We start from the raw sequence: 24,608 nt of genomic DNA, 5'->3' as shown, positions 1-24,608 counted from the left end.
TCGGCCCAGCCCGTTCTGGCGCAGGCGAGTGTTGATAGTGGCGCCATCTTGTGTTGGGCCCATGCCCTCGTAACTCATCTTTCAGCCTCTCTTTGGAGAGGTTATCTAGAGCCCAGGTTGATGGGTGGTCTTCAGGCCAGCATGTGGGTAGTCTTAGGCCACTCGGCAGTGACTGAAAAACCTCAACTGTGCGGCACACTAACACCAGACAAGAGAACCAGGTGGAGAGGTGGAATTATAACCTTTGCTGGGGCAGGATGGAGCACACTAACACCAGACAAGAGAACCAGGTGGAGAGGTGGAATTATAACCTTTGTTGGGGCAGGATGGAGCACACTAACACCAGACAAGAGAACCAGGTGGAAGATGCTTGGACAGACCTTTATTTTGCAGTGGACTATTCATATCAGAAGACAATTTTTCTTATACTCTTATCATCACGGCCATGGGTGGTGTGGTGCCAGGTGTGTGGATGGTGGATGACAGGAAGATAGGGGCAGTGGTGTGCATGGGTGTGTGTGGATGGCCATGGGTGGTGTGGTGCCAGGGTGTGTGTGGATGCCATGGTGTGGTGCCTGGGTGTGTGTGGATGACAGGGAAGATAGGGGCAGTAAGGTGTGCATGGGTGTGTGGGATGGCCATGGGTGGTGTGGTGCCAGGGTGTGTGGATGACAGGGAAGATGGGCAGTGGGTGTGCATGGGTGGTGTGGATGGCCATGGGTGGTGTGGTGCCAGGGTGTGTGGATGACAGGGAAGATAGGGGCAGTAAGGTGTGCATGGGTGTGTGTGGATGGCCATGGGTGGTGTGGATGACAGGGAAGATAGGGGCAGTAAGGTGTGCATGGGTGTGTGTGGATGGCCATGGGTGGTGTGGTGCCAGGGTGGTGTGGATGACAGGGAAGATAGGGGCAGTAAGGTGTGCATGGATGTGTGTGGATGGCCATGTGTGGATGTGCCAGTGAATGGTAAGGAAGGAAAGGCAGGAGTGCTGGCCACGCACCATGGAGTCCCCAACTAGGCGAGTCTCGAACTCATCCTCCATGGTGTCTGCCAGCACCTGGAACCTATTGAAGGTAGTGGGGGTCAGTAAATCCTTGGTTGCCTGCTTCAGTTTGGCTCCATTCCTTACAGGTTGGAACCCGACATCCTGTGAAGCAGGAAGAGAAGCGTTAAGTGGGGCAGGCTGGAAGTTGTCCTGTGGGGCAGGCTGGGAGTTATCCTGTGAAGCAGGCGGGGCGTAAGCCGGTGAGCCAGGCTCGGCGTCAGCCAGTGAGGCAGGCTGGCGGTTGTCCTGTGAGGCAGGCTGGGGTTAGCCTGTGAGGCAGGATGGGGTTATGACTGTGAGGCAGGCTGGGGGTTAGCCTGTAAGGCAAGCTGGGGGTTAGCCTGTGAGGCAGGCTGGGGGTTAGCCTGTGAGGCAGGCTGGGAGTTAGCCTGTGAGGCAGGCTGGGAGTCAACCTGTGAGGCAGGTAACACGTCCTCCCGTGAAGCAGGAGGGTCGTCTGGAGAGGGCACAGTCTCGGTGGAGGGCCTCTCCACCATCGATGGTGGAGTCACTGCCACATTACTTAAAACAAATTCAGTCACAGCCTTCTGAAGTTGTAATCTTTGAACGCAGAGGCGGCAAGTTCTACTCAGCTGGAAGTACTGAGCTGCAAATCGTCCGGGACAGACGTCACACTTACGGAGGTTCGAAGGCATTGTTAGAAATTTAAGCGAGTTAACAGTTAGGGCAAATATTAAAAGCGCTTTCGAAATAACTTAAAGTGTGACCATAAATTGAATTGGATAAAAATTGTGCATGGAAATTAGATACTGATGTGTTAGATGCCTCCAACACTGGGAGTTCGCTCCCACTGGGTCTTGAAATGCCTCAAAGACCAATCGCTTGTCCTGAGCCTCAGTCACGAGAGAGACTTTCACAACCCGGCACTTTTCAGCAATTGTCCTTGAAGTTTTGTCCCATAGAATGGGGCCGGTGTAGTCACACAGAGCAGAGCTGGCAAAGAAAGAAAAGGAATCAGCAATTCGTTCCCACTTTCCGAAACGTCTAACCCAACTCTGCGACCCTTTCGAGGCCTGGCTGGTGGCACCTGTCACCAGGTGTTCTCCACCAACTCTAGAGAGTATCAGACGCCCTTCCTGAGAGACAAAAAAGCTGAAATATTCCTTGAGTATAAGAAAAACCCTCAGAAACTCCACCTAGAAGCCGGGAGGTACAATCTCAAATGACCCACGGAAGACATCTCTTTCAGGAGAAAACAAGAACCAGCTGTTATGCAGAATAGGGATGGGAGTACCGTCGATAGAAGGGAGCGAGCGGAGCTCACACCGACAACTGGTTCCCAGGGAGGCTTTTTAGTGAAGAGGTCGCCACACTCCTCTACACCGCAAGCCTAAATAATTAGGCACGGTCCAGCTGACTAGGACCCTGGAACTCCAGCCATTGTCTCATAAAGAGATCCTCTGCCTGCAATCCAATCCACCACTGCTGCTGCCCAGAGGCTTCAATTTGACACTGGCACGGGAGACAGATCAGGTATTACACCTTGTCCAAGGGTGACCTGAGACTATGCAGGGCAGGGACGTCTAGTTCCTTGAGGTGAAAACACTTCACCCGCATACCCGGACCTTGAGGGACTGACTGACTGGTTCTTGTTGGTATAAGGACAGGGAGATCAGGGATGAGGGAGGGACAAAAGACAGGGGAACTGAATCCCGCAACATCCCTGACCCACACTTACTACACCACCAAAACAACGAGGGGAGTAAAGCCAAACCTTGAGGTATGCCTGGAGCACATTGATGGCCTTGTTAACCTTGGTGTGGAGTGTTTGGTGGGCCAACTCGTGGTAGAGGTGGATGGCCAAGGTGGAAAGGGCCAGCGATCTTGTCCGCCACCACCGTCACACTTTCCACTATTCAGCAGCATGTTGACCAAGTGATCCTGTGAATGCAGGTGAAAAAGGTGAATAGAGTCATGCTGTCCAGCTTTGTAATGCAAGAGTTAGCCTGCATCTTCACTCCCTGGCAGCATGTTGACCAAGTAATTATGAGTGAGGGTGAAAAATAGGAACAGAATCATGCTGTCCAGCTTTGTAACGCAAGAGTTAGCCTGCATCTTCACTCCCTGGCAGCAAGTTGACCAAGTAATTATGAGTGAGGGTGAAAAATAGGAACAGAATCATGCTGTCCAGCTTTGTAACGCAAGAGTTAGCCTGCATCTTCACTCCCTGGCAGCAAGTTGACCAAGTAATCATATGTGAGGATAAAAAGGGGGAGTAGAGTCAAGCTGCCCAACTTTGTAATGCAAGAGTTAGCTGCATCTTCATTCCCTGGCATCACATTGAAGAAGTTATCATGTGAGAGTAGAATCATGCTGTCCACCTTAATAAACACATGTAGGTGCCTCCCTCTGTTTCCTGTGTAGGGGAGGTGCAGGCAATCAGGAGTACACAGCAGGAGGGGCTGCAAACACACACAATGCCTCTGTCCCTTCCCACCATGACATTACAGTAGTTTAAGGGACACACAGAGGAGGCTGAATCAAAACTATACCAGACATTATTATTATTATTATTATTATTATTATTATAGATCAATAAAAGGGGCATCAAGGGGAAGTAAAAACTGGTATAGACACAATCAAAGTCCCCATAATGAGCAGACACGAATATGAAAAATAAGAAATAGTTCTCAAAGACACTCAAGTGAAGAGGATAAGAAGAAAGGGACAGAAACAAACACTAACACCTCTACTCTCCTCACCTTCACGTCAGAGCAGTTCATGAGGGTGAGGTCGGGGCTGAGGGCTGCAGCACGGGCAGGGGCGGGGAGAGTGACCACAGCGGCAGCAGGGACCCAGGCAGACCCAAGGCTTCCATCTTAGGTGATTGCTGAGAAGGGGAGGAAGGAAGGTGCTGGGAGGTGTTATGAGGGGGAGTGCTGCCAGCCTCAACAGCACTAAAGGAGGAAGGAAGGTGCTGGGAGGTGTTATGAGGGGGAGTGCTGCCAGCCTCAACAGCACTAAAGGGTGTGGCTGCTGAGAAGGGAAGGAAGGAAGGTGCTGGGAGGTGTTATGAGGGGGAGTGCTGCCAGCCTCAACAGCACTAAAGGGTGTGGCTGCTGAGAAGGGAAGGAAGGAAGGAAGGTGCTGGGAGGTGTTATGAGGGGGAGTGCTGCCAGCCTCAACAGCACTAAAGGGTGTGGCTGCTGAGAAGGGGAGGAAGGAAGGTGCTGGGAGGTGTTATGAGGGGGAGTGCTGCCAGCCTCAACAGCACTAAAGGGTGTGGCTGCTGAGAAGGGAAGGAAGGAAGGTGCTGGGAGGTGTTATGAGGAGTGCTAACATAAGAAGAACATAAGAACACAGGGAGACTGCAAGAGGCCGAGTGGCCTACACGGGGCAGCTCCAGAATCCCCCCACTACTCACGATGGGTGAGGAGGTGTAGTTTCAGGAGTTACAGGTAGAGGCTTGATCCTCGTCTACCTTCGGTACGGGCGTACGCTCCAGTACCCTGTCACCTTACTGCACCCACACCTCACTGCCACCTGTCATCCTCGTCCATGTAGCTATCCAGTCTACTCTTAAAACAAGCTATCGTCCCTGCACTAACTATGTGATTGCTGAGTCTATTCCATTCCCCCACCACCCTATTACTAAACCAATGCTTGATAATTCATTCATTCATTCATTTCATCGACGCCTGCTCCTAGGAGCTCCCACCAGGGGATGGCCATGGCAGAAGAGCTTCCATCTTCCTCTATCCAGACACTCCCTCCTTGCCTGCTCAAAGTTTCTCAAGGATCTTTCCCCCCTCTCCCTAATGTACTCTTGCACCCTATCCCTCCATTTCACTGGAGGTTGTCCTCAAGCATTCCCTCCTTCTATCTCACTCACATACACCCTTCTGGTCATCTTACTCTCCTCCATTCACTCCATGTGGCCAAACCACTTTAAAGTCTGTCGCTTCACTTCTTCCACCACTCCACACTTCTTCCCTTCACCCCTGTGACACATTCCAAAATGCTCGTACACACTTTCATTACTCATTCCATCCATTCTACTCACACCACAAGCACTCCTCAAATAACTCATTTCCACTGCCTGCACTCTAGACCTCTGACTTTCATTCCAGGCCCACGTTTCACTTACATATGTGAGGGTTGGTACTATTATTGTATTTCTCAAATCCCTCTGTACCTCCATGCTCACACTTCTGCCATTCATGATTCGTCCCAAAGACCCTACCACCCTTCTTCCTTGCAATGCCCTTTCTCTTGTCTCTCCCTCCGTACCACCATGCTTGCACATAACTGATCAAGATACTTAAACTCATTGACCTCCTCCATTTCTTCACCATTCAAAATATTTTGCATTCTTTTTCACATTCAATTCCCACTCTCAGGGCATACAAAATCTACAACCTCACTTCTACTTTGCTCACAAACCATCACTTTACTTTTGTTGACATTTTCAGCTTTTTCCTGTTACAGACACTGTCAAAAACACTGACCAAATTTTGTAGGCCAGTCTCACTTTCTGCAATGAGCACCGTGTCATCAGCAAACAGTACTGAATTCAGTACCCACTTCCCTCCCTCATCGAACAGTCTTACTCCAACTTCTCCAACTTTTCCCTTCAAATATCTAATGACACCATCCATATAAATATTGAATAACCATGGTGACACCCTTGTCTTAGGCCCACTTTTATCTCAAAATGTTCACTTGTTTCTCCAGTAATTTTGACACATGCAGATGCATCCTCATAGAAAGACTTCATTGCACTAAGCAGTTTTCCTCCCACACCATAAATCTTTAAAACATCCCACAATGCAATCCAATCGACTCTGTCATAAGCTTTTTCCAAATCCATGAAGGCAGCGTATAGTTTCTTTCCTTTTGCTATTATTTTTTCTAGTACCATCCTGAAGGCAAATATCTGTTCCACATCCCCTTCCCTTCCTGAAGCCTCCTTGTTCTTCACTGATTTTCTCTTCTGTAAGTCTTTGCACCCTCTCTATTATGACTTTTCCATATACCTTTCCGGGTATACTCAGGAGACTTATGCCTCTATAGCTCCCACATTCCCCTCTCCTGCCCTTCCCCTTGTAAACTGGGACAATGATGGCTTTCGTCCAGTCTGCTGGCACCCCCCTCCCATGCTACTTCACATATCTTGACCATCCATTTCACGACTTCATCTCCTCCACACTTCAACATTTCTGCTGTGATTCCATCAATTCCTGCTGCCTTTCCATTTTATAATCTTTTTATTGCCTGATTTACTTGTTCATATGTTATAGTTCTTTCTTTATATACTCCTCCTCTGCCTCTACTCAAAACTGCTGCTGTTACAGCTGCTGGACGTCCATCCTCAAAATTCATTAAGTTTTTGAAATATTCTCTCCATCTCTCTTTCACAGCTTCCCCGTCTTTCAACATCTTTCCATTCTCATCCATAACTTCATTTATTTTATTTGAGGAGATATTTTCTGCATTTCTTTCGTTTTTTACTTCTTTCCAATATGATTTCCTGTTCCCTTTATATTTTTCACTTAGTCTTTTTCCAAAGTCTTCATCAACTCTCTTCTTACTTTCTTTTATTGCTTGTTTTAATTTCATTTTGCATTCTCTATATTTATTTTTCCTTTCCCTTTTTACTTGTTCAGACACATTTTTTCTTGAGTTTTCTTAAAAAGTTCCCTTTTCTCTTTTACTATCCTCCTTATCTCTTCTGTCCACCAGGAATTTCCTTTTCTTTTTCCATCTCTCACCACTTTCATCCCTAACACTTTTTTGTTGTATTTACCATTATTTCTTTAAATGTTCCAAAACCTTTTTCAATATTTGTATTATCTTTTACACTTTCCCATTTTTCACTTAAGGCCTCTGCCATCTCACGGTTATACTCATCTTTTATTTATTTTTCCTGTAACTTTTCTATCTTCAATATTTCATTTTTTACTTCACCTTTCTTTTCAAACACCCACTTTTCTTTCAGCTTTAACTTTGCCAGCACTGCAAGATGATCAGATCCATCGAACATTCCTCTTACTACCTTTGTGTCACAAATTTATTTTTTAAGCCTTTCATCTACTGCCACATAATCAATCAATCCTTTTTGCTCATTATCTTCTCCCCTCCTCCATGTGTATCGGTGGATATTCTCGTGCTGAAAGAAGGTGTTCACTAGGAACATTCCCCTCTCAGCACAGACATCCACCACGCACTCTCCATTATCCCCCATTTTCCCACCACATCCATCACACATTCATCACCCACTTTAGCATTCATATCTCCCATCATAAAAAGTTTCCTTTCTTTCTCAAAACTCTTCAAACATGCATTCACTTCCTCCCAAAAAGCTTCCCTTTCTCTCAGTCTTCTCCTTTCACCCACACAATTCCTGATCCCTTCCAACCATAATCAGTCACACCATTCCACACTCTTTCAGACATCACAATAGCACATCCTTCCTTACTCCTGCCTCCATACTTCTCATCTATCCCCGTCCATACAACCCCCCCAGGCACACCCTCCCACGTACCCTCTCTACCATCACTCACACCAGTTCCTCGAATATGTGTTTCACTCACTCCCAACACATCCACTCTAACATTTAAAAAAATTTCAATCATCACTCTCCTCTTTTCCTCACCACCTAAACCATTCACATTAATAGACACCAGTCTCATACATTCCTTTCTCTTCTGCCGCCCTCTGGCCATCGCTCCTGCCTCTAAAAACTAGATAAAAGTATGCTTGCTAATTTCCCTCCTAAATCTATACTTTTCTAATTTAAATCCATTACTGCGAGTTCTATCCTGCTGGCTAATTCTCAGTAATTTACTTATATCGCCTTTGTTGTAACCCTTGACCCATTTGAATACTTCTATCAGATCTCCCCGCACTCTTCATCTTTCTAGAGAATGTAAGTTTAGATGTTTCAGCCTATCTTGATATGAGAGGTTCCTCAGTCCCTGAATCATCTTGGTCATCCTCCTCTGAACTGATTCTAGCAAGTTGATGTCCATTCTGTAGTGTGGGCACCAAAACTGGACAGCATAATCTAAGTGTGGCCTAACTAACGCTAAATAGAGTCTGAGAATGACCTCTGCACTTTTGTTGGTTACCGTCCTGTTAATAAAACCCAATACCCTGTTAGCCCTATTCCTCGCACTAATACATTGCTTCCTTAGTTTTAGGTCAGAGATCACCAACACTCCCAGATCCCTTTCACACTTAGACCTGCCTATCGCTGTGGAGTCTGAACTATACCCGTGTAATGGGTTTTGTGTTCCTACACTTAGTACGCTACACTTGGTGATATTAAAACTCATCTGCCATTTCTCTGACCAAGCTGACAGTTTGTTAAGGTCCTCCTGCAGTGCTCTAACATCCTCCCTTGTCCTAATAGTGCGACCTATTTTTGTGTCATCTGCAAATTTACCTATGTCACTAGTTATCCCATTGTCTATGTCATTGAAATAGACAATGAATAAAAGCAGGCCTAAAACTGAACCTTGATGAACCCCACTGGTAACATTACCCCATTCGGATTTTTACCGTTAATGGTGGAAGAGGGAGTGCCAGGATGGGTTTGAGGAAAGGCTAAGGGACATGATTTTAGGATGGGTTCAAGGACAGGGTGCTAGGATGTGTTGAAGGACAGGATGGTAGGATGTGTTTTAGGATGTGTTGAAGGACAGGGTGCTAGGATGTGTTTTAGGATGTGTTGAAGGACAGGATGGTAGGATGTGTTTTAGGATGGGTTCAAGGACAGGATGGTAGGATGTGTTTTAGGACGTGCTTTAGGATGGGTTCAAGGACAGGGTGCTAGGATGTGTTTTGTTAGGAATTAGGTCAGTTAACCAGGGATTAGACAAATTAACGATTTCCTTTATGGAACTAGTCTCAGGCCAAGAGTTCAAGCCAACTAAGAGTATCGTCTGAGCTCAAATAAGCCTTGGATGGTACTTACATACTTCGCTCATCGGCTCCCAGACCGAGACAGTATCATCGTATTCACTGCCTGAAGACTAAACACATTTACCATGAAAGGAATAACAATAGTTCAGTGTTTCCTTTCATGAAATAATAAATAATTGCCCTTGCGGCAAGGATAATTCAAAATACCCTTCTGACCTACATGGTTGGCTTTCGGCCCACAACATCACCTGCTCTCAAGCTAACAACACCTCAGCGCTTTCGCCCCATATTAACTCGCGGCAGTGCTGATTTAAACTTAGTCTCGAGGACAACAGTACTCCTCCAGAACTTACTTCAAGAGACCACTTCTTTTGAAACCCTTCGAAAGATAAGTGCCTCCTACAGTGATTACAACTAGGTATTACTATCAGGCCTGTTAGGATTATCGTTGTAACGCTGGGAGGTGCTTGTAGGGGAAAAGCCAGGCCCCTGCTGTATTAGTGGTAAGTGGTTTGTGTGTCTTTTGTGGAGTTGTCTTGGTGTGGTTCATGTGTCTTGCGAGAAACATAAACGTTGGGTACGGTAAAGTCACTGTATCACAACAGTTTTAGGATGGGTTCAAGGACAGGGTGCTAGGATGTGTTTTAGGATGGGTTCAAGGACAGGGTGCTAGGATGTGTTTTAGGATGGGTTCAAGGACAGGGTGCTAGGATGTGTTTTAGGATGGGTTCAAGGACAGGGTGCTAGGATGTGTTTTAGGATGGGTTCAAGGACAGGGTGCTAGGATGTGTTTTAGGATGGGTTCAAGGACAGGGGTGCTAGGATGTGTTTTAGGATGGGTTCAAGGACAGGGTGCTAGGATGTGTTTTAGGATGGGTTCAAGGACAGGGTGCTAGGATGTGTTTTAGGATGGGTTCAAGGACAGGGTGCTAGGATGTTTTATGGGTTCAAGGACAGGGTGCTAGGATGTGTTTTAGGATGGGTTCAAGGACAGGGTGCTAGGATGTGTTTTAGGATGGGTTCAAGGACAGGGTGCTAGGATGTGTTTTAGGATGGGTTCAAGGACAGGGTGCTAGGATGTGTTTTAGGATGGGTTCAAGGACAGGGTGCTAGGATGTGTTTTAGGATGGGTTCAAGGACAGGGTGCTAGGATGTGTTTTAGGATGGGTTCAAGGACAGGGTGCTAGGATGTGTTTTAGGATGGGTTCAAAGACAGGGTGCTAGGATGATTTTTAGGATTTTTTTTTTTTTACAGCTAAGGAGACAGTTCAAGGGCACAAAGAAAAAAAAAAAAAGCCCTCTACTCACTGCTCCTGAATAGAGGTCAAGGGAGTGTCCAAAAAGAGAGGTCAATTTCGGGAGGAGAGGTGTCCTGATACCCTCCTCTTGAAAGAGTTCAAGTCGTAGGCAGGAGGAAATACAGATGAAGGAAGATTGTTCCAGAGTTTACCAGCGCGAGGGATGAAAGAGTGAAGGAGCTGGTTGATTCTTGCATAAGGGGTTTGGACAGTATAGGGATGAGCATGAGTAGAAAGTCGTGTGCAGCGGGGCCGCAGGAGGAGGGGAGGCATGCAGTTAGCAAGTTCAGAAGAGCAGTCAGCATGAAAATATCGATAGAAGATAGAAAGAGAGGCAACATGGCGGCGGAATTTGAGAGGTAGAAGACTATCAGTATGAGGAGGTGAGTTGATGAGATGAAGAGCCTTTGACTCCACTCTGTCAAGAAGACCTGTGTGAGTGGACCCCCCCCACACAAGATGCATACTCCATACGAGGGCGGACCAGGCCCCTGTATATGGACAGCAACTGTGCGGGGAAGAAGAAATGGCGGAGACGGTACAGAACGCCCAGCCTCGAGGAAGCTGATTTAGTAAGAGATGAGATATGAAGTTTCCAGTTGAGATTTTGAGTTAAGGATAGAGGATGTTTAGTGTTGAAGAAGGTGATAGCTGAGTGTTGTCAAAGACTAGAGATAGGTGTTTGGAAGATTGTGTTGAGTGGAGAAACTGTGTTTTGTGGCGTTGAAGGACACCAGGTTCCTCTTGCCCTAAGCGTTCTGTTGCCTCCAGCCTTGAATCGTTAAGTTCCTGTGGAGTGGGTCTTCTATTAAAAGAAGTTGAGTAATGTAGAGTAGAGTCATCGGCGTAAGAATGGATTGGACAGCTCGTTCTGGAAAGAAGATCATCAATGAACAACAGAAAAAGAGAGGGAGATAGGACAGAGCCCTGCGGAACACCACTGTTAATAGGTTTAGGAGAAGAACAGTGACCGTCTACCACAACAGAAATAGAACGGCCAGAAAGGAAACTGGAGATAAAGGTACAGAGAGAAGGATAGAAACCGTAGGAGAGTAGTTTGGAAAGCAAAGATTTGTGCCAGACCCCATCAAAGGCTTTTGATATGTCCAGCGCAATAGCAAAGGGATGACCAAGAGTCAGTTAGGAAGGCAAGGAGATCACCAGTAGAACGCCCCTTGCGGAACCCATACTCTCACCTGGTTCTCTCACCTAGTGGGCTTCCCAGAACCCGGTAGACACAGGGCCAAAAAGGAAGCCGCACTCTTTGAATGCGCCAGCCTGACTAGTTCAGTAACCTCCGTACATACAAATACATGTGCTATAGACAGAGCTGGAATTGTGCATCATGTGCAGCAAAGTAAATAATCAATTAATAATATGTAAATGAACAAACTAAAATGTAAAAAGTCTGTCACCGAGATGAGCAGCAAGGGATGCTTTGAATGCCGAGAGTGAATTAGCTGAAACAACATGCTGGGGAAGAGAGTTCCACAGCGAAATACCTCTGACGTTGAAGAACCTCTTGCGGATCTCTAATTCAGTTCTTATGTGCAACCTTATACTGACGGCCTCTTGTGGTGCCCAGAGGTGGACTGACAAACATATCCTCGGGGGCAATAGCACAAAAACCGTGAAATATTTGCCAATACTTTACCATGTCATGTCGTAGCAGCCGACCATGGACAGAGTACAAGTCCAAAGCCTTCAGTCTCTGGGAATAACTTAGATACTGGCGATCAGATAGAAGGTTAGAAGTGGAAAGGTGCTTTTGAATTTTCCGGTTTAGGATTGATTCAAAAGCTTTAGATAGACAAGAAAGTAAAGCTATAGGGCGGTAGTTTGAAGGATTGGAACGGTCACCCTTCTTAGGCACAGGCTGTACAAAGGCATACTTCCAGCAGGAAGGAAAGGTAGATGTTGATAGGCAGAGACGAAAGAGTTTGACCAGGCAGGGTGTCAACACGGAAGCACAGTTTTTAAGGACAATAGGAGGCACTCCATCAGGTCCATAAGCCTTCTGAGAGTTGAGGCCAGAGAGGGCATAGAAAACATCATTTGGAAGAATTTTAATAGCAGGCATAAAGGAGTCAGAGGGGGGATGAGTAGGAGGAATATACCCAGAATCGTCCAAGGTGGAGTTCTTACAGAAAGTTTGAGCGAAGACTTCAGCCTTAGAGACAGATGAGACGGCAGTGCTGCCGTCAGGGTTAAGGAGAGGAGGAAGAGGAAGAAGTGAAATTGGAGGAGATATTTTTGGCTAGATGCCAGAAATCATGGGAAGAATTAGAAGAAGCAAGATGTTGACATTTTCTATTGATAAAAGAAGTTCTGGTAAGTCGGAGAATAGATTTGGCACGATTCTGGGCTGAAATGTAAAGGTCAAAGTTAGCGGGTGTTCGAAGGCTCTGGAACCTTTTGTGAGCTGCCTCTATCTTTTATAGCACGAGAACAAGCGTGATTAAACCAAGGCTTTTTAGCGTGAGGAGTAGAGAAAGAACGTGGAATGTATGCCTCCATTCCAGAGACAATCACCTCCATGATGCGCTGGGCACACACAGAGGGGTCTCTATCCTGGAAGCAGTAATCATTCCACGGGAAATCGGAAAAGTACATCCTCAGGTCGTCCCACCGAGCTGAAGCAAAATGCCAGAAGCATTGCCTCTTCGGTGGGTCCAGAGGATGTACAGGAGCGATAGGACAGGATACAGAAATAAGGAGGAGGAGCCCAACGGAGAGAACAGTTTGACAGAGTATGCAGAAGGATTAGAGGTAAGGAAGAGGTCTTCTTAGTGTAGAATGTTAGGCCTGTCTCCAAGATGGTCAGGAATACGAGTAGGGTGCTGAACCAACTGCTCTAGGTCATTGAGGAGAGCAAAGTTGTAGGCTTGTTCACCTGGCTGGTCAGTGAAAGAGGATGAAAGCCAAAGCTGGTGGTGAACATTGAAATCTCCCAAGATGGAGATTTCAGCGAAGGGAGAGTGGGTCAAGATGTGCTCCACTTTTGAGTTCAAATAGTCAAAGAATTTTACATAGTTAGTAGAGTTAGGTGAGAGATAAACAGCACAGATGTATTTAGTAATAGAATGACAATGAAGTCTTAGCCAGATGGTAGAAAATTCTGGAGTGAAGGTCGTGGGCATGAGAGCAAGTGATGTCGTTGCGCACGTTGGCACAACATCCAGCTTTGAATTGAAATTTAGGATAGAGATAGTAGGAGGAATAGAGTAGAGATAACTGTCAGTAGCCTCAGAAACCTGTGTTTCGGTGAGGAAGAGAAGGTGAGGTTTAGAGGAGGAGAAATGGTGTTCCAAAGAATGAAAATTAGAACGAAGACTGCGAATGTTGCAGAAATTGATAAGGAGGAGGTTTTTAGGAGTTATCAGGACGCCTCTCAAGTCGGCAGCCAGAAGGGGAGTCCTCCCTGGGGGAATTTATGGTATCCCCCCCCCAGGCGGGGACTCCCGAGGCTCTGTAATTTTTCGCCATTTTAAATTTTGAATTTTGGGAAAGGTGTGTGTGTTGTGTGAATGTTGTGTGGTGTAAAAAGAGAGGAACTGTCTTTAGAGAGCATGCTGAACTGCTCTCTGGTGTTGATGAGACAAAAGGGAAAGATGGGGTCAGGGTGCTAGGATGTGTTTTAGGATGGGTTCAAGGACAGGGTGCTAGGATGTGTTTTAGGATGGGTTCAAGGACAGGGTGCTAGGATGTGTTTTAGGATGGGTTCAAGGACAGGGTGCTAGGATGTGTTTTAGGATGGGTTCAAGGACAGGGTGCTAGGATGTGTTTTAGGATGGGTTCAAGGACAGGGTGCTAGGATGTGTTTTAGGATGGGTTCAAGGACAGGGTGCTAGGATGTGTTTTAGGATGGGTTCAAGGACAGGGTGCTAGGATGTGTTTTAGGATGTGTTCAAGGACAGGGTGCTAGGATGTGTTTAGGATGGGTTCAAGGACAGGGTGCTAGGATGTGTTTTAGGATGGGTTCAAGGACAGGGTGCTAGGATGTGTTTTAGGATGGGATGAAGGACAGGATGGTAGGTAGGATGTCTCTTTGGGCAATCCTGCATCAGCTGACAACTTCCCACCTCAGTAAATTCAGGTTATAAAATTAAGATTCTTCAGAGCAATGGAATTTGTACTGACAGACTGTTACTGAATCACTACCAGCACTCTGGCACTTGTTACTTTATGAATTTCCTGCATTTCAGAATTTGGACAACTATATTTCAGCTTACAAAATCCCCGTTAGCAAAAATAAATTTTACTGGGATTTTCAGACCAATTCAGACTCCTGGACTTCCACGACACCAACAGCAACACTCAGGCACTCACATCCCTTACAAATCCCTGCACATCAGAATCCGGACGCCTAGATTTCAGTGTAATTTCCTCCTTAGTAAACTGAGGTAAACGTAGTGATTTCTAAGACCAATTCAGACTAACCGACTTCACTATCTGGGAGGCAACACTCAGCACTAACATCCAGGCCGGAGCGCTTGGTGAAGCCCTCCTGACGAGTCGCCGTTCACCGACGCGCTCCAGCGGCAGACTGCTGAGGCCGAGGGCGTACACATGGCGGGCCAACACACAGGTCAGAGTGTGGAGGGTTTCTGCAGGGAGGATAAAAGTGGCAGTTATGTTGGGCTGTTGGAGAGCTGCATCTTCACCAGCTACCTTCCTCTAACACTTCTGAGCTTTTATTTAATTCTTTATCATCAGTGAACTCATCCCCTGAGCCTAGAGAGAGGCATGAAAACAGCCTTCATTAAAAGCAGGCCAGCAATGCTGCATATCTAAATGATTCTTTACCTATCCAAGGGCAGACAAAGTACATCAATCAGTGACATAACAAAAGCACTGCATAAGGAGGAGTAGGAGCACTTTCTCCAGCACCCTCAGCCTGTTATCTCTTTGGCAGGAAGAGAGGCAACGTGAGGCCTGGCTCCTTACCGCCCACTCCTTGATAAGCTCATCCCTGTGGGTGAGGGAGGGCAGGGTGGTCCCAGAGCTCACCAGATATGCACACGTTAAGGTTGGCCTTAATCCACGGCACGCGGAGGGTCTGAAAGGTGCGCGCCACAGACTTACACATCATGCTGGACTTTTCATGTGAGGAGTTCTAGATCAGATAATCGTTTTAGGCTTGGTTACACATGATGTCGGACTTTCAACATGAGAAATTCAACCTAAGATAATCCTAGTGACTGGCAGAGCAAAAAATGTATATTGGTTACACACACACACACACACACACACACACAAGTTAAGCAGTGACATCAGTAATAATCACCATCATTAGAGTACTCCAGTTCCCTTGGAGAGGATAGAGTTAAACCACAAACACTTGCAGCACATTCTGAGGGTGGCAAGACACTGTGAGGAATATTACCAACAGTCATGTAACACAAAGGGGGCAGCTATGTCTTTGGCCAGTCCATAATTATACTTGTCACAAACACTTGCAGTATATTCTGAGGGTGGCAAGACACTGTAAGGAATATTACCAACAGTCATGTAACACAAAGGGGGCAACTATGTCTTTGGCCAAGCCATAATTATACTTGTCACAAACACTTGCAGTATATTCTGAGGGTGGCAAAACAGTGACGGCCTGCCTGCATGCTTGCTGACAGCTAGTCACCACTGCTAACAAGGAGCATGTTTAAGGTGCGTCTCTTCACTCACCCGCTGACTGCACCCCATACGGTCAACTTGGGTAAGCCTCCATGTAGCTGCCCTTCCCATTCTAAGAGTTACATGAGTCGTGAGTTATGTGAGCGTCCCCGTGGCCATACAATACTTATGGTTGTGACTTTACTATATATATTCTCCATTTTTTGTATTCTATTATTTTCTATCAATATTAACCGGGCAAATAAGTTTACTCTCATTATTTAATGGTCTATTTTTTATTTTATTTACAGCACAGAGAGCAACTCAAGGGCAACAAAAAGATGTAAAAAAAAAAAAAATAACTGTTCCGCTCATACAGCAATAAGTCTAGAGTGGCCAATAGAGAGGTCAATTTCGGGAGATGAGGTGTCTTGATACTCCTCTCTTGAAGGAAGTCAAGTCATAGGCAGGAGGAAATACAGGCGAAGGAAGGCTGTCCCAGAGTTTACCAGTGAAATGGATGAAAGAATAAAGATGCTGGGTAACTCTTGCATAAGGGATTTGGACAGTATAGGGACGAGCTTGAGTAGAAAGTCGTGTGCAGCGTGGCTGTGGGAGGGGGGGAGGCATGCAGTTAGCAAGTTTCGAAGAGCAGTCAGCATGAAAATTTCGATAGAAGATAGAAAGAGTTGAAACATGGCGGCGGAATTTAAGAGGTAAAAGACTATCAACAAGAGGAGGAGAGCTGATGAGACGTAGAGCCTTAGCCTCCACTCTGTCCAGAAGAGCTGTGTGAGTGGAGCCCCCCCACACGTGAGATGCATACTCCATACGAGGGCGGACAAGACTCTTATATATGGAAAGCATCTGTGCGTGGGAAGAAGAACTGGCGGAGACTGTACAGAACGCCCAACCTCGAGGAAGCTGATTTAGTGAGAGAGATGTGAAGTTTCGAGTTGAGATTTTTAGTTAAGGATAGACCGAGGATATTTAGTGTTGAAGAAGGTGACAGCTGAGTGTTATTGATGAATATGGGAGAGGTGTTTGGAAGATTGTGTCGAGTTGATAGGCGGAGAAATTGAGTTTTTGAGGCATTGAAGGACACAAGGTTCCTTTTATCCCAATCAGAAATGATAGCAAGGTCTGAGGTTAAGCGTTCTGCAGCCTCCAGCCTGGAGTCATGTAATTCCTGTTGAGAGGGTCTTCTGTTGAAAGAAGTTGAATAATGCAGAGTTGAGCCATCAGCGTATGAGTGGACAGGACAGTTTGTTATGGAAAGATCATTGATGAATAACAGGAACAGAGTGGGTGATAGGACAGAGCCCTGTGGAACACCACTGTTGATAGTTCTAGTAAGTAATGGCACCAGTCCTCTCTGCCAAGGATTAATTCTAGTTTTCCTGAAGGAGTCTCATTATGACACCCACCTCATGGCTGCCAGTTCTGTTCCACTCATCCATCATGCACTGGTAGTGAGGGCCGGCCACTGCAGGCACTCAAACATAATGAATGACCTTGATCAAGCCTATCGTTATGCTGTCCAGCTTTCTAATGCAGTGGGGTGTTGGGGGGTAGAGGAGAAGGAGTAGCTAGAATAATTTTCCAGGGTTGGTGATTTTTTTTTTAAATCAAAGAAATCAAAAATCATTGATTTTTTTTTTTAATTTTCAGATTTATTATTATTATTATTTTTTTTTATAAATATATATCCTGCTGAGTGATTTGAAAGTCTCCATAGGTTACTTTAAGTTTAAGTTTAGGGCCTGTAAGTCTGAGCACAGTCAAGGATCCAGATACATACTTGTTCAATACTTGTTTGTAGTTGGTACAGGAGCAGGTTTAGGACAGATAGAGTTGCCTGAAGTTGTCATTTTCATGACAGAATATTATATTATTACCACAGAGAAGAATATCTACTTCTGTTACTGTTTGGTTGCTAACCTTGGTTATTATTATGATACATTGCCTGCCAAGTTAGTAAAGACTAAAGGAGGAGGATTTTGGGGGGAGCATCAATGTGTCAAAAACTGGTCCTGTCATTTCATCAAATCAGCAAAAAACTAAATCCATCAAATTTTCCAATGTTTCCATTTTGTCAAAAACAGCTTTTTACCCTTATCCCATCAGTGTAGCAACAAGTTCATATCATTTTAATGCATAAACAATGAGAATGCATCAATATATCAATAAATCAAGATGTTATCAAAGAATCAAATTGTTAAAAGTCATCAGAGCATAAAAAATATCAAAGTTATCAAAGCATCAAAAGTCTAGTCCATGATGACACTGTGGGGTATTACGACTTTCACAATGGTACACCATCACAACTACCTGACAATGGTACACCATCACAACTACCTGACAATGGTACACCATCACAACTACCTGACAATGGTACACCATCACAACTACCTGACAATGGTACACCATCACAACTACCTGACAATGGTACACCATCACAACTACCTGACAATGGTACACCATCACAACTACCATTAATGCAAATGTTTCTACATCAACGAGTAAAGTGGTGTGACACAGTATGATCGAGACTAACTTGGGAACCAAATTCTCGAACTAACAAGTGATACTCTGTTCGGGGTCACGAGGCAATATCAATGAAAGCCTCAGTCATACCCTTGACAGATCAGAACGGGGTCTGTACCTTGTAGCACCAGGAGCACTTCAGCCTGAGGAATTAACAGAAATGTAAAGTGCCATCTATCAATAAGATGCCGGCCAACTACTCCATTATCCGGGGTAAGATCCACCATGGAAATGGACAGTATATTCATATGCAGTTTATCTCAGCTGTGGGCCACACGATGGACAGGCACCTTTAGTTTCTAGAGGCGGCCCACACTCGAGACAGATACGATTCAGATGATGCTGATGAAGCTGCTGTTGACTAAGAAAATCAACCTTCTCAGCAACAGAATCATTGTCCCTGCGCTGTGTGTCTGGCACCCCTAGAGAGAACGATCTGCTTCAGGCCTTGCAATAATGCACAGGTCTGTGTAGGCTGCAACAGCGTCACAGAAACCATGAGGTATCCATGTCCTATCTGCAGGGGCCAGGTGCAGGAGTGATTAGAAATATTCACTCAGCAAGATATGAAATACTGCTGCTTCATTTCTAGTTTTGAACGCTGCTGATTAATTGCAACCCCCAGTCTTCAGAGGGAAGAATGACACTCTCAATTTTATGGTTCTTAGGTTATTTATTGTAAAAAAAAGTCACTTGAAATAAAGACTGATATTGATATGTATCTTGTTGTGCTGCCTCGCGCTTCATCTGCTGGACCTGAACATAATGTGTCGATGTTTTGCTAAGATCTGAAGATGTTGTTGACATTTTGGAAATATATGAAGTTTTGGATGCATTGATTTGATTTTATCCATTTTTGATGCTTTGAAGCCATCTAGTGTTTTTGATGATTTGATAACATCCAGGCAGTGTAAGCTTTTTTATAACTTGATAAGATACAGCTTTTTGGATGCTGTGAAAAGATAGTCTTTTTGGCGTTTTGATAGGCCTGACACCCTTGGAATAGTTTTGATGCTTAGAAGGCGCCCGATTTTTTACCAAGTAAAAAACATATGGCAAGTTGGCAACATTAGAGCAAGAGGATATAACAATGTAGGATTATTTATTTATTTATTTATTTATTTTTTTTTGGGGGGGGGGGTATATACCTCGAAGAGAATAAATGAATCAATACATATGAATAGGTTGTTTTACTTTACCATCTTTGGAGCACATCATTTAACTTATGGAAGACTTTTAGTTAAAAAAAAAAAATCATGATTTTTTAGTAAAAAAAATCAATGATTTAATCATTTGATTAAATCAATTTGATTTAATCATTGCCAACTCTGTAATTTTCCACTATATTTTTATACTTTTTTATCATGGTAAAAATGCATTTAAATATGCCTTTTGTCCTTGTTAAGCTTGGTGCTGGCTGACTGATTGATAATGGAGAGTAGTAAAACAGGAGGAGGAGGGGGAAGAGGAGGAGGAGGAGGAATACATAGGAAGAACAGACACTAGAAGACCTATCGGTCTATGGCGAGGGTGTCAGTTTACTACCGCTACTACTAGTAATCTACGTGTGGTAGAACAGGACAGAAAAGATGAAGGCTCCTTCCCACCCACCTCTCCCTCCGGCAACGTGCAGGAAATAGTTAGAAGAGAACACCATGTACCTTTAAGGAAGAAAGGGACATGGAAATTTTACAGTAAAGAGAGAAATAAGAGGAAATTACTACCCTTAACTTACACTACTGGTAACCTAAGCTGTGGGGGAAAATGACTTCATTACATAAGAACATAAGAACATAGAAACACAGGCAGACTTGAAGAGGCCAAGTGGCCTACACAGGACAGCCCCAGAATCCCCCCTAATACTCACGATGGGTGAGGTGGAGGCTTGATCCTCGTTTTACCGGCGGTACTAGGCACGCACCAGTAACCTGTCACCTTACTGCACCCACACCTCACTCCATCTGTCATGCGGACATTAACTGTTGCTTTACTCTTTTGTTAACTTACGCTACTTGCAATCTAGGTTGTGGGAGAGAATAATATGGATTTAGGTTGAGGTCTTGCTGCAATCTGTCTGAAAACATGCGAAGAAGGGTCAGTATAATCTTATATCCCTGAAGTACTTATCCAATGAAGACTTGAAGCTATTGATACTCTGTGCGCTAACTACTGACGGTGGGAGTCTATTCCAGTGATCGACGACTCTATTATTGAAAAAACTTTTGCGCACCAATGTGTTACATCGGTTTCCCTTCAACTTCATACCGTTGCTGCGTGTTATTGTGTTGGTGTCTCTCTGAAATAGACTATCTAAAGGAGGAGGAGGAGGAGAAAGGGGAATAAAAAAGCATTGGTGTGTTCCTATATCCTAACAAATGCTGGCAGCAGGGTGGGTGAACATAAATTACTGGAGTCTGAGGCAGAGTTGCATTGCCAGGTGACATGAAGGCAAGGGTGGGTGAGGCATGGGGTCACGTTACTGCACTCACCATCCAAGGACTGCAGGCTGGAGGGCATACTTGGCACATCCTTGTAGTGGGGCAGCAGGAGGAACCAGTGGGAGGTGTAGGGGTGGAGGCCGACCACCTGGCAGGACATCTTGGCAGGGCTCAGCGTGTGGCCTATGAACCTTGAGTTGGAGCAGCGTTGGAACACTCTCCTCATCGTCCTCTGTCCCTGTGGTGGTGCTGGCCTGGCTCTTCCTCTGGGCTGAGTCTCTGAAATGGGAAAGCAGCATTCATCAAGGCATTACTATAGGAGACAATGCACGTACAGAGGGAAGAGTGCAGTCGCTACAAGCTTCTTTCAACAGCAAGGGAGGCAGCATAAAGTACAAAAATAACATTAGCAGCGACAAAAAAGCCTGCTGGACGCTGCTCTCACCAAGGAAAAGAGAATGAGCACACACCAATGTTTCAGGGCCAACATTTAGGACAGAATGGTTTTGAAGGACTGGCTCGCACTACAAACACCCTCCCCCTCTTCCTCTTCCTACATCTCTTTCTCTTCCTATCCCCTGCTCCTCCTTCTCTTCCTGCCCCCTCCTACTTCTTCTCCTTCTCTTTCTCTCTCTATCTCCTCCTCCAACTCCTTACCTAATATATATGCTTTGAAGAGGAAGAAAAGGAGGAAGAGAAGGGGATAGGAAGAAAAGAGGAGGAGGGGAAAGGAAGAGAAAGAGGAGGGAAAGGAAAAGGAGAAGGGGAGACAGGAAGAGAAAGAGAAGAGAGAGAGGAGGAGGAGGGAAAAGGAATAGTGAATGCATCAACATAAAAGCCTGCTGGACGCTGCTCTGACAACGGTAAGAAGAATGAGAGGCTGGAAGATAGGCTGGCTGTTAATTTCCTCGTTTTTCAATATTTTCCAGAGTTTTATCATCTATTTTTGTTTTTTTACAGTTGAGCACAGTTGTTCATGGGCCAAATATTTGTATACATTTTTATTCTTCATTGTTCATTTCAGCTAAATCATTCGTATTCATAATCTACACAGATGGATTGCAATGTGTGTGTGTGTGTGTGTGTGTGTGTGTGTGGGAGGATACCCAGAGACACACAGTGGCGGTCCCTTGCAGACTCCTAATGTTCTTATGACTAGAAGTATTTACAGGGACAGAAGGAATTTACTTCAGGGCACACAGGGACAGGATGAGAACACACAATGATATACAAGGACAAGGAAAATGGACATATGCACAAAAATAGGATACGTTTAAAAACATGTCCCTTACTTGGTTGGCGGTCATGCACGCCCACAGCCCTTAGTGCATGGCGGGCGGTGACGTGCAGGCTGTAGGCGTGGTCCACCCTGGCGGCTCCCTCCTCCACGCCGCTCGATGAGTTGCTGCCACCACCCACGGCTGCTCCCTCGCCAGATGGTAAATGTCATCGCCAACTGCAGACGTAATTTCATGCAGTATATACGTACATAAATTCTTGGGCTATATTATGTCATATGTTATATAAAGATTTCATGAGATATAATGTCATGTATTATTTGAACATTTAAACTTAAAAGCCTGCAAGATGTCAGTCAGTCTACACATCAGCAAATATTGTGGCCCAGTTGTGGCGTGGGTTGTGAGAGGAACACCAAGTAATTGACCACAACTTTGCAGAGGTTTGAATGTACTATTTATAGTAAACATATAGTGGTAAAACAAATGGTTTAGTTTAGTTTGATTTCCAAGAGCTGAAGCAAAAAGTGTTACAAGCCAACTTGAGCTCCCTTCCTCCTCCTTTTCCTTCTTATTACAGTTATTATTATGAGAGACAAATCAGGCAGAAAGGGAGGAAGGCTGACACTGTGAGCTTCCACCCAGCAGCCCACACACACCGCAGACCACAAGAAGGAAAGCTAAAGCAATGAGAAAACTAGAAAGAAGCTGAGATACTGTAGAAGATCATACAAGTGGAGGGACAGAGAGACAAGGCAACAGATATCCCAAAATACACCTCTCCTCCTCCTCCCCCTTACATTCCTCCTGGCCTGGCACCGCCGCCTCCCCCGCTGTGCTGCCTGCCACCCGAGGTTCTCCTTGGCCCAGAATGACGGGCGTGGGCATGGCCGTGATGGGGCAGCTGATTTGATGCAATGCAGGGCCGCACGCCGCCCTCTGCCCTCTGCTACTCTGTGGGGAGGCCTGTGTTAGCATCCCTAGCATTGCTGTGATGCGTTACAGTTGGAAACTCTTCTGCCGTGGCTGTCCCCTGGTGGCAGCTCCTAGGAGCAGGCGTCTATGAAATGATGATGATGTTCCAGCACAATGATCCTCACCAATCTGGCTTTTGTCTGAAGTCTTGTTCCTTTATTTGAGACCTATCAAGCAGACAGTACAAGTGAATGTTACAATTTTTGATGGGAAAGACAAGTGGAGTACCCCAGGGCAATGTTTTAGTCTCATTATTTGTGGTATATATTTATGATCTTACTGAATATAGTGCAGTTTTTGACTGGACAGATGTTATGAGTGGTGCAGCCCAGGGTAATGTTCTAGAGGCAGTATTACTTATGGTATCGTATATAGTGTGTGTGTGTGTGTATATATATATATATATATATATATATATATATATATATATATATATATATATATATATATATATATATATATATATATATATATATATATATATATATTAATGACCTTACTGAGTATAGAAGAATGGTGTAGTTTTTGACTGGACAGATGTTATGAGTGGTGTAGCCCAGGGCAATGTTCTGGAGGTGGTTTCATTATTGTGGTTTCTTACCTACATTTCTTACCTAGATGGGGAGAACCCCATCTAGAATCAGGTGACGCCTACAACCAAGACAGCAAGTAGATTGTCCTTTAGATGATCTGATGGTTGGCTAATGTGGCATCACCAAGACCACACAAACCACTGCCATAACACTCTTGAGCAAGTGGCAAGACAATGCAGTCAGGTTGGCAATCCCGAGTGGAGACACAGCACAGCACAGGACACAATTTTACAATTCAAAGTCATACTCAACAACCCAAAGTCAATGAAAATCACACAAAATTTGACCAAAAGAAGTGTCGAGATGCTGTTTAAAAGCATTAATAGAATTCACCAAGACAACTGATTCTGGTAAATTATTCCAAATGCTAATGACCCGCACTGAGAAGACATGAGCTCGAACATCAGTGTTGTAACGAGGCACAAAAAGCTTGTCTGTTGTGATTTTTAGCAAAGAGGTGACCTAGATTAGGACAAAACCCTTTCAGAATGTTGAACACCATAATAGGATCAGCTCTGATCAACCTTCCTTTAATGGAGTCAAGACTCAATCTAGCGAGACGTTCACTATATGGTAGATCGTGGAAACCGGCAATTTTCTTGGTCCATCTCCTCTGAACATTTTCTAAAAGCCTGGGTCATGTCACCTGTATAAACAGTGAACCAAACCACAGAGGCAAAGTCCAAGATAGGGTGAATATGAGAGATGAAAACTGCCTTCATGAAATCAGCAAAGGGTACCCTTTAAAATACAGTAACCAATGCCTCCAGCCTTGCCAGTGATTTCTCTCACATGCAAGTGAAACCTTAGGGAGGAATACACCCTGACCCCAAGATATTTATAGTTATCTCGTACATCTTGAATGGCTTGGTTTCCTATACAATATGGTAGAGGAACAGGAGCATCAAGGAGATTCCTACAACAGTTCGTTCTGGCACATTTACCAACTGAGAAAGATAAACCCGTGAACACATACT

General features: G+C 45.0%; 1 protein-coding gene across 3 annotated transcripts in view; it reads right to left on the bottom strand.

Annotated features, from left to right (window-relative positions):
- Positions 1 to 2,575: 2,575 nt before the first annotated feature.
- The window catches only part of LOC126989131 (uncharacterized), a 22,528-nt gene continuing 495 nt past the window's right edge, over positions 2,576 to 24,608 (bottom strand). The window contains exons 2-7 of one of the 3 annotated variants that reach the window (XM_050847702.1): positions 22,864 to 23,205; positions 22,118 to 22,281; positions 20,877 to 21,104; positions 14,671 to 14,837; positions 3,769 to 3,896; positions 2,576 to 2,947 (exon numbers count right to left, since the gene is read on the bottom strand). In XM_050847702.1, the coding sequence (XP_050703659.1) occupies positions 3,786 to 3,896; positions 14,671 to 14,837; positions 20,877 to 21,051 (453 nt within the window). In that variant the 5' untranslated portion in view covers positions 21,052 to 21,104; positions 22,118 to 22,281; positions 22,864 to 23,205 and the 3' untranslated portion in view covers positions 2,576 to 2,947; positions 3,769 to 3,785. The remainder of the gene's footprint in view (positions 2,948 to 3,768; positions 3,897 to 14,670; positions 14,838 to 20,876; positions 21,105 to 22,117; positions 22,282 to 22,863; positions 23,206 to 24,608) is intronic. The other 2 variants (XM_050847701.1, XM_050847703.1) reach the window with 2 other exon arrangements.

Source organism: Eriocheir sinensis, unplaced genomic scaffold (assembly GCF_024679095.1).
Source record: "Eriocheir sinensis breed Jianghai 21 unplaced genomic scaffold, ASM2467909v1 Scaffold1060, whole genome shotgun sequence".
NCBI classification, from domain to species: domain Eukaryota; kingdom Metazoa; phylum Arthropoda; class Malacostraca; order Decapoda; family Varunidae; genus Eriocheir; species Eriocheir sinensis.
This window is presented reverse-complemented; position numbering and strand designations above follow the sequence as displayed.